This window comes from Marmota marmota, unplaced genomic scaffold, assembly GCF_001458135.2.
Source record: "Marmota marmota marmota unplaced genomic scaffold, marMar, whole genome shotgun sequence".
In the NCBI taxonomy this organism is placed as follows: domain Eukaryota; kingdom Metazoa; phylum Chordata; class Mammalia; order Rodentia; family Sciuridae; genus Marmota; species Marmota marmota.
Window position 1 is genome coordinate 42,862,000 of NW_026000057.1, and position 18,206 is coordinate 42,880,205.

The 18,206-nt window shown below is 35.1% G+C and overlaps 1 protein-coding gene across 34 annotated transcripts in view; it reads right to left on the reverse strand.

The window, feature by feature from the left end:
• Positions 1-18,206, reverse strand: part of Camk2d (calcium/calmodulin dependent protein kinase II delta) — a 307,183-nt gene that overhangs the window by 144,384 nt on the left and 144,593 nt on the right. For all 34 annotated transcript variants that reach the window (XM_048813825.1, XM_015484659.2, XM_048813827.1 and 31 more), the window contains exon 4: positions 14,287-14,341. In XM_048813825.1, the coding sequence (XP_048669782.1) occupies positions 14,287-14,341 (55 nt within the window). The remainder of the gene's footprint in view (positions 1-14,286; positions 14,342-18,206) is intronic.

Here is an 18,206-nt window from a genome sequence, read left to right on the forward strand (position 1 = left end):
TATGCTGGACCGGTAGTCAGTGACGGGTATGATCCAATTGCAGTGGTATCAACCTAAGACAGGAGGCTGACGCCTAAAGGTCAGTTTTCCGATGACGGGTAAGAACCATATGTTGAATTGGACAACCTACCAGGCACGGTCCTTAAGCCACATTAACCTCACTACCCCACTGGCACCAAGGCCAAATTTGGGGGCCAACAGAGGTGAGGCAAAGAACCTCACCCCCGCACTGGTGCATAGACCTATCCACAAGTATGGCTGTATGCTGGACCGGTAGTCAGTGACGGGTATGATTCAATTGCAGTGGTATCAACCTAAGACAGGAGGCTGACGCCTAAAGGTCAGTTTTCCGATGACGGGTAAGAACCATATGTTGAATTGGACAACCTACCAGGCACGGTCCTTAAGCCACATTGCTTGTTTTATTAATCAGAAGGGGGGAGATGCTGGGAGCCATTAGCCAAGTAGGTATGACAATTTCCTTGCCAGCGTACCCCATGTTGCTGACATTTTGCAGTGACATTGAATGTAGTTGACCTTGCTCAAGGACCAGGGCGGATTAGGGTGTTCCTGGTTTAACATAATCGGGTTTAGGGCGTTCCCAGTTTAGGTTCAAGGTTTAAGGTTTAAGATTATTCCTGCTGGGAATAGGGCGTATCCTGCTGCCTAAGTTCCCCTTGAGTTCTCACGGGATTCAGAGTATATTTTGGGAGACAGAAGCCCAGTGAAGGTGAATTTGGGAGAGAACGTGGATTTGGGCAGAGAATGTGGATTTCCCCAGAACGTGATTGTAGACGGCTGGTGTGAGTTCGGGAATAAAGAGTTGCTGTTTGAATCTACAAGCTGTGTGGTGGCTCGTGATTTTGTGCCCAGCCAGACTGCGGCATTCTTGGAAAGAGGTGTGTGTGTGTGTGTGTGTGTGTGTGTGTGTGTAGGGTGGAATTAACTGCTAGCCAATAGCAGAACCTGCCAAGTCTGGTGTCTCAAGTAAAAGTGAAAAGTAAGCAGGGATCAAGTGGGAGTTGGGCTTCCTGCCTACAAAGTCCAAGCCGGGAGATGAAATGGATGAGAACATGGCAAAAAATATCATCACATACTGAAGAAGCTGACTGCTAAACTTAGTCCAGCATCTTTTAAATTGTAACTTTTCCAGATTCTCTTTCATAGCAGAATGTCACTGACAGTCCATAGACACTGTCTCCAAAATGACAAGGAATACTCAGGATAGCAATTCCAGCCTTTTTCAAGGAAAACCATCTGACCCAGAAGCCAAACAGAATTTACTTAACAAGGGAGTAATTTAATAAGCATCCACTGGTTTTCCATTTAATTAACTTTTTTGAGAAAATTGTACCTTCAAAATATGGTAGCACAAAAGACGTACGTAGTAGACCTTTTTAATGACTTTGGGTAACACATTTGAATGAAGCATGATTAAAGATCTGATTATCAGTTGTCTTCTGATAAATACTCAAAGAACCTGTTCTGTCAGTTTAGCTACCTACAGTTTGTGAGAAAAATACAGGTTATACTTCTAAGTATCTTAAAACATGTCTTAAAAGTTCAAACTTCATCTTGATTTCTGATCTACAGCTAATAAATAAGTATGCCTTGCTTGTATTTTAAAATCAAAACAATTTACACGTTTTTAAATTTAGATGTTTTAAATTTAAGATTAAAAAAATTTCAAGGACTTCCAGTTTCATCCAGTACATAAGGATCTTAGAGGCCATTGCTCTGCAATAATGATCAGCAAAAGGTGAAGAAACTGCTCTTCTTAGATCTACCAAAGAGATGAGGTTACAATGGAAACCATGGCTCCCCAAATTGAAAGTAAGGTAGGAGGACCAGAGTAGATACTTCCTCAGAACAGATGAATAGATAACTCCTCAGAACCAGTAAGAGACAGGAAAACATGCACTTTGATGAATTGCCAATTCATCAAAGGATCATTTTGGACAGATTTAGAGATAAAAACTTCAGAACAATCCAATATTAGGGGTCCCCCCATACCACATGTTTGTGAATTTTACCTATGTTCTAATGCATTTTCATTACTATATAACAAAATACCTGAATCCGGAAAACTTTATAAAGTAAAGAGGTTTATCTAGTTCAGTTTTGGAGGTACAAGGGCTTTCATTTAGTGACGACATTTTACTGGCAGAATCCTGATATGGCAAAGGGTATCACATGGCAAGAGGCAGGGAGCTCATGTATATGTACCTTCTGGACTCTCTTTATAAAAAGCCCTCTGTATTCAATCATGGGAGTTCCACCTTTATGACCACAGACAATCCTAACTGCCTCCCAAAGGTACCACCTCTGAACACCATAGTTGGATTAAGTGGTTCTGTCTTCTTCTTCTCATTCATGTATTCTTCTTCTTTTCTTCTTCCTTTCTTTCCTTCTCTCCCTTCCCCCCAGAACTGGTCATTAAACCAGGGCTTCACACATGCTAGCAAGTGACCTATTTTGAGTTACATCTCTATCCTTTTGATTTTTTATTTTGAGCTAGGTTCTCACCAAGTTACTGAGGCTGGCCTCAAACTTACAATCCTCCTGTTTCAGACTCCCAAGTAGCTGGGGTTACATTCCACCATGTCTGGCTTATTTCTACCTTCTTAGTAACTCATAATCAAGATTAAGTTTCAAAACATGAATCCTTGGAGAACACACTCAAACCTATCCCCACTATAGCAACCTCCAGAAATTGCATCAGGTCTTCACAGTAAACACTAGGGGGAGGGGTGGAATCCACTCCTGCTTCCAGCAATGGGAGAAGGAAAGGAACTATTTTGAAATATGGCAAAGCACTCTGTTTATCATAAAATGGTCTACCCTCAGGAGAGATTATTTTACAAGAATCTAACCTGTTGTGCTTTTATCAGAGTCTAACAAACCTGGAGAGATGAAAATATTCAACTCTATACAGCTGTAGCTGGATAATCACTGATGACAATCATAGTTTAGAGGATTAAGCTCAGCAAAACAGGAAGATCTAATCTTAGGAGTATAGAATGCCTCCTCTCTCCCCACACCTTACCTCAACATTACTGAAAGCCTGGTTACCACAGTTCCTTTTGTCTAGTACATCATGTCTACCTTTAAAAAAAAATTACAAAACATACTAAAAGGTAAAAAACACAGTTTGAAGAGTCTGAACAAATATCAGGAATGTTGGAATTGTTCGATCAGGAATTTAAAAAAATAAAAAATAAAAACTATGATAAAATACTAAGCGTTTTAAAAGAAAAAGTAGACACCATGCAAGAACAGATGAAGGATATAAGCAGAGAAATGAAAATTCCAAGACATGATCAATAAGAAATGTTAAATATCAAAAATGCTATAACATAATAATGAAGAATGTTTTTGATAGGACCTTTAATAGGATGGACATGGATGAGAAAAAAAAAAATCTCTAAGTTTGAGGATATGACAATAGGAATTTCCAAAACTGAAAAGCAGGGGAAAAAAAGTGACTGAAAAAAAAAATCAGAACAGAAGACCCAATAAATGTGGGACAACTAAAAAAGGTCTAGTGAGACAGCAAGAGACAGAAGAGAGAAAGGTGTCAGGAGTGGTGGCCCATACTTGTAATCCCCTCTACTTGGGAGAAATGCCAGTTCCAGGTCAGCCCTGGGCAAGGTAGTAGTGAAGCCCTGTCTGAAAATGAGAAATAACAATAATAAAAAGAGCTGGGGATGTAGCTCAGTGACAGAGCACTTCCTAGCATGCATGAGGCCCTGGGTTTAATCCTCAATGCAAAAAAAAAAAAAAATAGTAAATGGGGTAAATAAATATATCTTTAAAAAACCAGATTTTCAGAGTGGATAAAAAACAAGAATCCAAGTTTGTGGTGTCTATAATAAATCTGCTTTAAATATCAGATGCATATAAATTCAAAGTAAAGAGATGGAGAAAGGTATACCATGCTTACACTAATTAAAAGAACTAGTTCTAGTGATTTCAGACAGATTGAGGAAAGTTATCAGAGATAAAGAGAGGAACACTACATCATGTTAAAGATGTTAATATTCCAAGAAGATAAAACAACACTTAATGTGTATGTGATGAAAAACAGAATGTTAAAATAGGTGAGGAAAAAAACCTGATAGAACTTAAAAAGAAGAAGATAAACCCACTACTTTGGTGGGACAGGTACCAGGGATCCAACTCAGGGCACTCGACCACTGAGCCACATCCCCAGCCCTATTTTGTATTTTTATTTAGTGAAAGAGTCTCACTGAGTTGCTTACTGCTAGTTGAGGCTGGCTTTGAACTTGCAATCCTCCTGCCTCAGCTTCCTGAGCCACTGGGATTACAGGCATGTGCCAGTGCACCTGGCTGAATCCTCTATTAGTGTTGGAGATTTTTATACTTCTCTATAAAGATCCATCAGGCAGAAGAATATCAGTAAGGACAGAGTTGAATTCTATAGCAGATCAATCAACTGCATGTAACTGACATTTATAGACTGCTTTAATAACAATAGAAGATTATATATTCTCCTGAAACTCATATGAAACATTCACTAAGATATACCAATTTGGGGCCATAAAACATACCTAAACAAATTTAAAATAATGGAAATCATTCAAAGTCTGCTCTAAAACCACAATTGAATGAAATACAAATCAATAACCAAAACATAGCTGGGAAATATGATACACTTAGACATTCAATAACAAATTTATAAATAACACATGAACCAAAAAGGAAATCTCAAGAACAATTTAAAAGTAATTTAAGCTAAAAGCAAAAATAGAACTTATCAATATATGTCAGATGCAGCAAAAGCAGTGCTTAGAGGGAAATTTATAGTTTAATGCATATGTTTGGAGAGATAAAAGATCTGAAATTAATTTAAGATTTCACTTCAGAAAACAGAAAAAGAAGGACTAACTAAATCTAAACTAAATAGAGAAATAATAAATATTAAAGCATAAATCAATGAAACTGACAATAGGAAATCAAGAGAGAAAAGTTAACAAAACCAAAATCTATTCCTTGGAAAAAATCAGAAAATTTTGTAAGGGGGAAAAAAAAGAAAATAAAAAGAACACAAATAAAAGAACTTCAGTATATATTATATATCTCATGGATATCAAAAGCATAATAAAAGAATATTATGAAGAAGTCTATGTCCAAAAATTTTATAGCCTTTATAAAATGAATCAATATACTGAAAGACATAGTGTTCCAAAACTTATACAAGAAAAAATAGATAACTGGAATAGGCCCTGTATTCATTAAGAAAATTGAAACAATAATTCATAACATTCTAAAACAGAAAACACTAGTTTCAAATGTGTTCACTGGTGAATTCTCTCAAACCAGCAATAACTATATGAAGAAAAAAATACTAATATTCTAAAATTGATCCAGAAAATAGATGCAAAGTGAAAACATTCTAAAATTTTCTATGAATTACCCTAATACCAAAATCAGATAAGGACATTGTAAGAAAGGAAAAGTATAGACTGTATCACGCATGATTATAGATGCAAAAATCCTCCATATTAGCAAATTGATTCCACCAATATAATTAAAGAATTATACACCATGAATGAGTCAGATTTATTTCAGGTGGTTCAACATTTGAAATATTAATAAATGTAATCCATCATATCAATAGCGAAAAAATAGAAAATCATCTGATAATATCAGTTGATGCAGAAAACAGAACTTCACAAATTCAACACCCACTCAGGATTATCATTCCCTATAGATTAGAGAATTGATTGTTCTCATTTTGAAAAAGACCAGTTATAAGAAACTAAAAGATGATAGTTCCCACAAAAGTGACAAGGCAATTATATCTCCACTCATAGCTTCTTTTCAACATCATACTAGCTAATACAATGAGATAAGCAAAGGAAATAAAAGGCAAATAGAATGGGAAGGAATAAGTTGTCATTGTTCACAAATGACATGATCATCTCTGGACAAATTCCAAAAAGAGTCAACAACAAAATATCTCCTGGAATTATCAAGGTAGTATAGTAAAGTTTCAGGATATAAGATTTATATACAAATTTAACCACTTTTTAATATATCACCAATGAAAAATTGAATTTGAAATAAAAAACACATTGCCATTTATTTAGCATTCTTAAAAATGAAATACTTAGGTAACAAATATAACAAAATATGTATAAGATCTATACAAGGAAACCACAAAACTCTGATGAAAGACATCAAATAACTAAGAAAATGGAGAGTAATTACATATCCATGAATAGGAAGACTCAATAGCATCAAGATGTCAGTCCTTCTCAACTTGATCTACAGATTCAATGCAATTCAATCCCAATCATAATCTTTTCAAGATATTTTTCCAATACAAACAAAATGATTCAAAATTTATGTGGAGAGTCAAAAGATCCAGAATAACCAATGAAATATTGAATGAAAACAACAAATTCAGTAGACTGACCCTACCCAACTTCAACACTTACTGTAGAGCCAATAAGCAAGACCGTGTAATAAGAGCTAAGAAAAACTCAAGACAGATCCACAGAATGGAATGAAATTTAGAAATACACTCACATAAATACAGTCAATTGATTTTTGGCAAAATAGGAAAGGCAGTTTAATGGAGAAAAGACAATGTCTTCCATAACATTTTCTTCTACTTCATTAAAATGAAAATGATTACCAACTGACATTTAAAATATTCAGATTTACATTACAGAATTTAAATTATTATTAGGGTAATTATCAGGAAGAAATCTTTATTCACATCAAGGATCAAATGTTACTAAAGTGAACAAACAAAACAGAAATAGGCTTTCTGGAATTTGGGACAATTATCCTGACAATTCTGCAAATGACCTCGAATGGTACTCATCATGAAAAGCCCCTCTCCTTCTGTAGGGTATAAAGTGGAGTCCTCCTGGGACAAGCTTACACAAACTGAAAGTTCTCATTAACTTTCAAGCAGGTGGGTAGTGGGATTTTTGCCAACATGGAGCAGGTCAAGGAACAAGAAGTTAATCATGTAGTTAGCCTTCCACTCAGAAAAAGAACCAAACACATGAGTATTTCTATTAAGAAGTATTGCTATTAAGAAGACAGAATAGCATGGTCATTTAACATGTTCTTCCTCAAAAATATAACAAAACCATTAACTATTTTGTTAATTTTCCAATTAAAAGAATAAAGAAATCATTTAGTATAATAACTGTGAAACCCTTTTTTTTCCAGAGATTTACTAGAGTTCTACATTCATAGATCATCGTTATAATGAACATTAAATTCCATTTTTAAAATACCCCAGATGTTTAGATTCAAACAGTTGCTTTCTAAAAACAAACAAGAAATGCAATATATTTACAGATATTTTAAATAACAGCCTTGTTACTTCATTTTAAATACAATTGTTCCTTGCACAGAAATTGCCAACTAAAAACAAGATTCATAGGCTTACCTTTGTTCTAAAATGTATTTTCCAAGGGATTATGTTTTAGTTCATGTGTGTGTTAGTTACCAAGGATTGAGCCAGGGGCTCTCCACTGCTAAGCTACATTCTCAGCCTTTTTATTTTTCATCTTAAGAGAGAAGTTTGCTAAATTTCCCAGGTTGGCTCCCAATTTGCGATCCTGCTGCTTCATCCTCCCCAGTAGCTGGGATTCTAGGTGTGCACCACCATGTCAGGCTTTTCTTTCTTTTTATTTTTTTTGTTTTTACTATTATTATTTCTTCAGTAACTTCTAGATAGGCTATCCACCTCTACTCTAAATCTTTCTTTGCTTCTACCCATGTGCACAGCACAATATCAGCACAATGTAGTTGTACTAAATTGTAATTTATTGATTTATTCTTCAATCTTTTCAACAGAAGTTTAAGCTATGGACTTGTTCTCAAGTTCTGTTTAACAATACACTGATAGGACAATTAACTTTCAATATTACGTCTTCATATTTTGATCTGAGTGGGAAAATATTTTTAAACTGCTTGGAATACACACTGTTATAGTGATATACATCAAATGAAATATTATGCTAGGTAGGTGTCAAGTGGGGTAAAATTTGTTGTGAATAATACATAAAAGGTATTCAGTAAAATGAAAACAGTAATGGGGTGGGGGATCCACATCAGCAAATCATCTCTGTGTGTTTTGTAAATATTGTCAACTTGTTGGTCATGCAACAAAATATACTAGTAGATGAAAGAAAGCCATTAGCATCATGGGTATAAGATCACTTTTTAAAGGTAGAAATTATTGTTTCCCTTCCTTTCAAATCAGTTTATCTGCAGTGCCTGACAGACTAAGTGTATCCTAAGTATGTATTTGTTGAAAGAAGGAATATTTTCAAGGACAAGACTATGTCTGCCTCCACTTCTCTTCTGTTTCCTCACAGTCCTGAATGAATGAATGTTAACTATCTCTCCCAAACTCCCGTGTAACTCTTTGAGCTTTTATGTATTAGGCTTATACCATAAACTTTTAAAAACCATCTAGTCTACTTTCCCAACTATGTAGTCTGAAATGTGGATGGTGCTTCACTTACTCTTTTTTTTTTTTTTAAATAGTACTGGGGATTGAACCCAGACTTTATGCATATAATGCAAGGCACGCACTCAATCATGGAGTTTCTTACCTTGACTTACTCTTTAGTCATGATATTACTAATAAAAGTAACAGCTCCCTAGTACAAAGGAATGTGGTTTGAAAGGGTGTTTTTAATATTATAATTCCATATGCAAAATAAATACTTTCCTAATAATAAGGACCAGGCCAATATAAATATGATAAAATGGGGAAGTGAGATACAACACATCACATTCTCTTAAAGTATTCCTTTCTGTATTTTTCAAAATGAGGCATTTATTTTAAAATGCTGAAAATCCCTGCTTTTTTCCTAAAACGTTTAGTAACACCAGTTATATATTTGATGAAAATTTCTAATCTGGGGACATGAACACAGACATTTTAAAACAGAGAAAAAAAGGAAGTACTTCATGTATCAAGAGGTGTTTATGCTAGGGGAAAAATGGTCTTTTGTACATTAGATGTAATAAATGCATTTTTCTCTAATAGCTTAGAGTCTTAAGAAATCTTAAGAAATGACATCAGGAGTTCCATTAATGCTATCAGAAACCTCAAATTGATGAGAATAGCAGCCTGGCCTCACAAAACAAAAAGGATTTGAAAGACGTCTGACACATTTTTCATCTAGTCCCACAGACATCTATTATGTAAGAAAAATGGACTTAGGGAAACGATAATGTTAAATGGGTAGCCCTGGGTATCTTTGAGGTTGAAAATTAAGTTGTCATTTTCAGCACACTTTTAAATAAACCTTATTTTAACCTACCCACATTAGTTCCCTATGGAGATTACATGAGTCCAACCTGTGCCATTCTCTTATACATTTACCCTATTGCTTAGAGAGTGCTGTGATAAATCTATATTTCATTATATGTACTCAATCAATATACACATAGTACAGATCTCTGACATGCAGATTCTGGAAATGCATGTCACCAGTGAAGGATGGCAAAACATACCACCCCAAAATATGCCACTTTTTCATAAGAATCATTTTCAGATGAAGGCAACTGAGAAAAAAAAAATGCATACTGAGAAGTCTCTGTCTTCCCTTTTTGCCCAAAAGAAAGACATAAATTTGTCAAGTTGTCCCACCTAGTGAGAACATATTTTGATCACTAAGGAAAACCTAGACCTTGCACCACAGGAATCTACAGGACACCACTTACTAACACCAGCCCTAATCTTCTATTAGTTCCCCTCTTGTAGTGACCTTTCCATAATTTTCTGCCAGTAAACTTTTCCTTTGTTTTGTCACTTCCCTAAAAATGTATCCTTCTTTTGTTAAGATGCTAGATAAGCCCAAGTTCTCCCTGACTCCTTTGGGTGACTCCTGTATGTGATGTACATGATGAACATGTTAATATACTTCTGTGTTTTGTTTGTTTTTTCTCTCTCTCTTTTTAAACCTTCTTCTTTCAGTCTAATTACAGGACCCCACCCAATGATCCTAAGATGTGCAGTGGGAAAATGGGTTTTCCATGCCAACACATATATATTCAGGTAACTGCCTTGTCAAAGCACTGTTTCTCATCAGCCCTTGAAATGAACAGGATCTGCCTCACCTGCCAAAGGCCAAAAGTTTGCCTGAAGGCTTCTTCCTTTGGGACTATAATCTCACTCCATTTGTGGACTTTCTGGTCTTTCCTTAGTTTTCAAATAAATTCACATCCCCTGCTAGACATATACCCTAGGATGATTCAACAAGGCAGGGCAGTTCATTATGTGATGTGAAGATGTCTTTGCTTTCATGCAGGCCTTTCCCACTGATTCCTCTGTAGAACAAACACTTTCTAGTTGGAAATGGTAGTGAAATATCTGAATAAAATATATACCTTTAAAACAGCAAGAAGAAACTATTTTTTTCCATAGAACTCATGTCCTTCTTTGTTTTGCTTTTTACAAAGTGAAAAGTATTCCATTAGAAGATGACTAAATGCACCTAATAAAAATAGAACTTCCCATTAGATTCAGAATAGTTGACATTCCAGGGGAAAGTATGCACAAGTACCACACTGCCAAAACCAGTTCAGAATGAGGAGCACAGGGCACATTCCTTCTTTAGGAATTCAAGTAGATGCTTTATCTTGAAACTGATTGGCTAAGTGTCTTCTGATTTTCCCATGAGTATTTCATTCTTTAAGACCATCATTTTCTAAACTATATTTAAAATATTTGTTTTTCTAGAGCTACTTAGAGGTCCTCTTACTTGATGACAGAATTTTGAGGAATAATATATTTATTTATAATTTATTTATACTCTCTTTGTAACTGTTAAAAATCAGTCCTTTAAACATTGCTTTTCAACTGCCTCTAAGGCTGGGTGTTTGATTGAACACCCATTGTTTAACCAGGTCACTAATCATTTACTGACAAAGCATTTTGAAGAGAACTACAGAAACCCACATCTTAAACTTTACTAAAAAAATAATTCAAGAGAGGTCTGAGCTCTTCATTCTAGATGCAAAGATTCAGCTGCCTGACATAGTATATTTCAAATTACCATGGTTTTATGTAAAATTTTAACCTTAGAGGTCTCTTCACACTTACCACAAACAATCATCACTGTTATAGACATAATTCCCTGTATTATTTTGCTTTCATGTAAACTGCTTTCTTTATACGTTCTTCACCAATTATATTGAAGTTGAAAAATCATGCATAAGAAAATACATTCTACTATGTAATTCTTAATATTCCCTTAATTTAGTAAGAAATATAGAAATCCATAAAATACAAAGTATAGATATAAATCGTTTGATGACTGTAGGAAAGGGGCATGGCAGAGCATTTGACCTAATACTGCAGTGCTTCTTGCAGCAGAAGAGAATCAGAATATGCCACCCCAAATATGCCACTTTGGCATAGGGATTATTTAGAGCTAGAGGTAACTGAGAATCAACAGATGCTGAAGAGTTCTCTGCCTGCCCCTTATCTGCCTTATCAGGAAACAAATTTCTCTCTGAGGAAGGCATTCCCTCTCTACCCCACCCCACATCCCTGTACCAGTAAGGAGGACTTTCACAGAACATGGACTTGATAGCAAGATGAATTTACATATAAAGCGACCTACCTTCCTTCCTTCCTTCCTTCCTTCCTTCCTTCCCTCCCTCCCTACCTCCCTCCCTTTTTTCCTTTCTTTCCTTCTTTCCTCTCTGTACTAGGATTTGAACCGACAGTCTCAATATGCTAGGCAAGTGCTCTACCACTGAACTACATTCCCATCCCTTTTTATTTTCTTTTGAGACAGGGTCTCACTAAGTTGCCCAGGCTGGCTCCAAACTTGTGATCATCCTGCCTCATCATCCCAAGCAGCTGGAAGTACTGGCATCTGTCACAGCATCTAGCATTTCTCTATTGTTTAGTCTTTTGAAGTCCATGTTTGTTCCTTCAATAAAAGGGTATATAAGTCCCTGAATCTAACTGCTTCTTTGAGTTTCACTTCTTTTCTATTAACTCCCACAGAAAAAAAAAATTAATAAAAATTTAGTGTGCTTTACCTTGTTAATCTCCCTTTTTTTAAATTCTAATTCACATGCTCCCAGGAAATGATATAAAAAAGATAGTTGTTCCTACCCAGACAGAGCTGTGATCAAACCAAATTCAGATTATAGTACTCAGTAGTGAGAATTAGCATAAGTGTTTTCAATCCAACATTCATCACAGCCTGAAGTACATATCTCAGTTTACAACACTATACCTTGATTTACATAACAAAGGATATCTGAGTGATTAAATCTATTAAGAAATAACAAGACTAGGCATGGTGGTGCATGCCTATAAAAACAGTGGCTTAGGAGACTGAGGCAGGAGGATCATATGAGTTCAAATCCAGCCTCACCAACTTAGCAAGGCCCTGAGTAACTTAGTGAAACCCTGTCTTAAAATAAAAAAATTTAAAAAGGGCAGGGTATGTTGCTTAGTGGTTAAGCAAACAAACAATTCCTTTGCTATAAGGAGACACACCCAAGGGGTGTTAGTTAAAGCAGAATAGGGAACTACTTGGGTGTCATCATTATGAATCAGTAATAAGGTAACACCTCTTTAATCCTGCTGGTGTGGAATCAGAAAAGGCTTGCTAAAAAGAAGATTTAATTAAATATAGAATTCTATAAAATAATGCCCAAATGTCCAGGATATAATCCAAAATCACTCAAAGAACCAGGAAATCTAAATTTGAATGAGAAGACAATCAGCAGACAACAAAACCAATATGACAATGCTATTGGAATTATCTGACAAGGATTTTAAATCAGCCAAATAAAAATGCTTTCATAGGGCTAAGGTTATCGCCCAGTGGAAAGTGCTTGCTTAGTATGTGTGAGACTCTGGGTTAAATCCTTAGCATTTTTGAAAAAAAAGAAGAAAAAGATAGCTTTCATGAGCAACCATGAACACAGTTGAAACAAATGTGGGGAAAAAAAGTATTAGCAAAGAAGAACCAAAAGGAAATTATTATAGAACTAAAAAATATAATAATTGAAATAAAAAATCTGAATAGATAGGTTCAATAGCAGAATGGAAAAACAGAAGAAAGATTCAATCAAACTTGAAGAAAGAACAACATAAATGATCCAATCTGAACAAACAGAGGAAAGTGTACCAGGAGAGACACATGGACAGAGCCTCAGAAACCTATGAGACTACAACTATAACAACAAAATCCAACATTCATTTCATCAGAGTTTTAAAAGTAAGGACAAAGAAGTTGTGTTGAGAAAGTAAGTATTCAAGAAGGCAATGTATAAAAAGTTTGCAGTCATAAACCCATATTTAAGAGGTTAAACTCAAATATAAATTCTTAAGAAATACATGCCAAGACACATAATAGTCAAACATCTGAAAACCAAGGACAAAGGAAAAATCTTTAACACATCCAAAGAGAAATAACATTGATATAGACTCATATTATTTGAAATAATTTTTCTTAGCTATATCCCAAAACTCCTGCAAATATAACATTAAAATGTTAGACAGCAGTCCATTGTATGAATGTACTATAATTATATATTATTTCTGTTATTAATTTGTCTTATTTCTTTTCTGTTCCTCCCTCCTTTAGAGGATGGAATCAATGAACATCTTTCAGCATAAAACTTGACCTGGATTTAGGTTATATTTTCCATGTACTCTTCTCAAAGTGAAATTACTATGCCAAATGATATGGACATTTTTAGATCTCTTGATAAATAGAATCACAAACTGATTTTCAGAAAGTGTGTTCTTATTAAACTCCTACCAGCCAGTTAAAATGTGTGACCTGTTTAACCTTATTCTTCCAGGAATCAATATTTTCCCTTTATCCTTATTGTTATAACCTTGGTTTTAAAATCCTGATTAATTTAAATCAACCTTGATAATCCCAGTTTCTTCTTTGAATCTTCTTTTTACATTTGATAAATCCCACAAACACTTTTTAAAAAATCAATTGAAAATTTTGCTCTTGTCAGCTAGTTTTGTACCCCAAGGTAAAACCAAAAATTACATGTGATATCACAATGGAAAATGCAAAGGGAAAGACTTTAAACTTTTGCTTATGAAGATTAATTTAAATAAAATTCTACTGGGTAGTCACCTCTTTTCAAAAGAATTAGAGTTGAATGTTATTTGAAAAACATTTAAAAGTATTATAGTAGACATTAATTTAAACTGTATAATAATAAAAACCTTGTTCAATTAAAATAATAGCAAAAAAAAAAAAGACCCACCATATAATAAGTACTTACAAATCAAACACCAAGTAATGGAAGCCCTCTTCCGATATGCTGTCATGAAGTCTCACTAAAAAAAATGACAAAAAGGAAAAAGAGAAAGATTGCATTATACTTATGCCAAGGAACAACATTAACCCAGTCTCCTCATGGGCATCTGTGTTCTATCTAGAAATACTAACATCACTTTTTATTTTAGCCTCTGATAAGCCCATATCCTCTGTGTGGCGTGAGTTCAGATTCCAGGTTTGAATTTTAGTTCTGATAATTGTTAACTATGAGAGCTTAAGAAAATTATTTAACTTATAATGGTATTAGAACCTATACTTCTTAAAATGGTTGTGATGAAATGATACCGTAAAAGAATCCACATATTGCCAGATAAATACAATATAAATGTTAACGATTGTTATAACACATATTCAAAATTACCAAGTTCTAGCACTTCTCCCACTTCCTTGCCATTCTCTGGTCCAAGTGTTTGCCAAGTCATGCCTTGATCATTATAGAAGGGATAGCAAGTCGGATCACTGTAAGTCTAGTAACTGGTCTCCCTCTCCCTACTTCCCATTTGTCCTGGAATTTCTACATAGTACTTCCTAGCCAACCTGTCAGAACACAGTTAGTATATTGCTTCTCTACGCAAATCATTAAAACTCATACCAAGTCACTAGCTAAAAAAAATGTACAGTTGGAACTTCACTGATGAAATAATCTACTGGTTCCTAAAATGCATATAAATTTTCCAATGAACTAGACTCATTTGCGCTGATAACTCTAGCTGAAACCAATGTATCATTCTTCTGAATTTAAAACACTAATAATTTAAGCTATTATGTGTACTCAAAAGAACACTTAGGTTATAACACAAAATTAGAGTCATCTAGACAGGAAGTCTATAGTGCCAAGTAAATTCCCAAGCTCATACACTTAGTACAATTTCAATTCTTTATAATCCAGTTCCATCTCCTTTGGATCTCATTGATGGCCCATTATAAAGTTTTTTCTGATATCCTCTCCAGAAATTTCTCAAAGGTACACAAAGAGACTTTTGCTTCACTCCACATTGTAGATAATTCTTTGTAAAATGTAGGTTTTTACAATCATCAACTTGAGAGGAGTCATCAACAGGGAATGTGGCCCATGCAGTTCAGTCTCAAATCTAGACTCTATCTCACACTTTAGTGCCATGAAATGTGAACTCACTCCACTTTCCTCTTCCTTATCTTGTTAGTTTGTCATAGAATCACCCTTGAATTCACGTATGCAGCATATTTTATCTGTATTAACTAAAGCAAACACCTTTTCCTTCTTCAGTATACAGAATTTCCTTCTCATCAATACTACCAAAGGAGAACCATATTTTATGAATCATGGCACCACACAGTAGATGATCTTTCATAAAGTCATTTTTGAATGTTTACTATACCAGATTTTTCACCAAGCTCAATAAACCTATTTATGCCTGAAATAAAATGATTGGCATACAAGAAGTTCTCTTGTAATTTGAATTGCGTGCATTCTCCAATTTGCTCATATCATAGATGCCTACTACCTTTGCTGAAAATCACACTACTGAAGAAAATAAAAGCCCTGATGTGATAATATATGTTGGACTCATGATTAGTTAGCATTGTAAAGAAAGCCATGTCATGGCTAATAACTCCTTAGCTTTTTTTGAATGACACAGATTCAGAGATGCCAAAGAGAGTTGATGGTTGAATGAATTCAAATAATGATATGACTACTTAAAGAACTCACACAATTATTCTAGAAAATCAGGCAGGTTTCCACGTTATCCACGTTAAGATGAAGAGTAAAATTCACATGTGTACAAAAGGAAATCTCCCCTAATTTATTCCACTGTCTCAAAGAAGAAAAATATCTTCCAGTGGAAGTAAAGGTGTTCAGACAAGAAAGTTGTTTTGTTTGTTTGTTCAATACCAGGGATTACACTCAGGGGTGCTTTACCACTGGGTTACATCCCTAGCCCTTTTATTTTATTTATTTTGAGACAAGGTCTCGCTAAAGGTTGAAAAATATGGGACTGAAACAGGCCTCAAATTTGCAATCCTCCAGCTCTCAGCTCTCCAGAAAACTGGTCTTATAGGCATGTGTCAACACGCTTCAGCAGAACAGAAAGTTGTAGAGATGATCTGAGCAGGATATTTCAGATGCAATTTGAAGCAGTACTAATGTGTGTCTGTATCAGAAATAAAATTATCTTAGTTTAACTTCCCACTAGCTTAATAATACTTATTAATGATAAGCATTTAGAAATGAATTGGTGTTTAATCAAGTCATGAGTTGTTCAAAGATACAATCCTGATGATCAAACATATAATACAAAAGCAACTAGGTGCCATAAGGTACACATATGGATGCACTCATGTGATAATGGTTTAAAACAAACCATATGTCTGAGTTCACTCCTTTTGTATCACACCATTCCAAAATAATCTGATGTGTCTAACTAGACATTAGAGCATGTGAGATTAATAATGAATAAATTATAGTACCAATGTAGAAAAATCAGCCTCATGCTTACTTGGAATTATTATATACATATTTGCCTTTTTTCCTTTATTTAATTATTTTTTTCCAGTACAGAAGATTGAACCTAGTGGAACTTTACCCTGAACTACTACCTTTAAAAAAAAAAAATTCAGCCAGGGTCTCGCTAAGTTGCTGAGGCTGGCTTTGAGCTTGTGATCCACCTGCCTAAGTCTCCCAAGATGTTGGGATTACAGCGCACCACCACACCCAGCTACAACTTCCTTTATTCCTTCCTTTCTTATTACCCCCCCTACTTTTTTCAAACGTTTTTATTTTTAACTTAGGAAACTGGCAAAACAGAATTACATGGGATCATCACAAATTTTCACATTATTAACTGAACTATGTGATATCATCTTCACAGTTACCCTGAGGATGGGTTGGTTTCCATGTATAATTTTTAACTCTTCCACTCTATTGTCAGAGTTGATGAACTCTCCAAACCCTCTGCAGCACAGTTTTACACAGTCACTGACATCTGTTTCTCACCAAGTCTTTGCTATCAGTAAGAAGATCCTTCATCTTCCATCCTTTTTTTCATTTTAACAGTTTCTCGAAGGGTGCAAAATGTGTTTACTTTTCTACAATGTTACATTAATTATTCCCTATAGATAACTGTCAATTTATTTTCACACCAAATGAACTATGGGGCTGACTTCTGCCGTTCTGTTCATCACAGCTGTTAGCCCAAGCCTGCTTGTGTGGCCAGCCCTGAGAGCTCTAGAGCTGCTCCTGCTGGAGGCAGATTGCGCCATGTTCTTGCTATGACTGCTCTCTGCTATTCCATAAGCTGCACATATGGGCGCACACAATTAGCCTAATTACAGTCGTCCCTAGGATGTTTTTTGGAGAGGAGTTTTAAAGAAGATAATGAGAAATGCATGTGAGAAAACAAGCTAAAAGTATCTTGGCAGTCATTCTTTTGAGAAGTTTGCTCAAAGGTAAAACTGAGTTTAAGAATAAATGAGTTTTCAACTGGGTGTAGCAGTACACGCCTATAATCTCAGTGACTCAGGATGCTGAGGCAGAAGGATCCAAAGTTTGAGGCCAGCTTCAGCAACTTAGTGAGACTCGAAGTCAAAATAAAAAAAATAAAAGGGCTGGGGATATGGCTCAATGGTTAAGTTTCCTGGGTTCAATCCCCGGTACCAAAACAGAAGCAGCATTAAAATTTTAAATTTTAGAACTTTAACTATAGAACATAGAAAGGAAGAAAACAATGCCCATTAGGTTAAAATATTTCTAAAAGTCAGATGACCTATGGCCTAATTCTCTTGCTTTCCTCTCCTGCATGTTATCAATTTGTTGGTTGGTATTGAAATTATCATAGGATCACTGCTTTGTATTCCTGTCCTATGTTCTTGTATGATTTTACTACA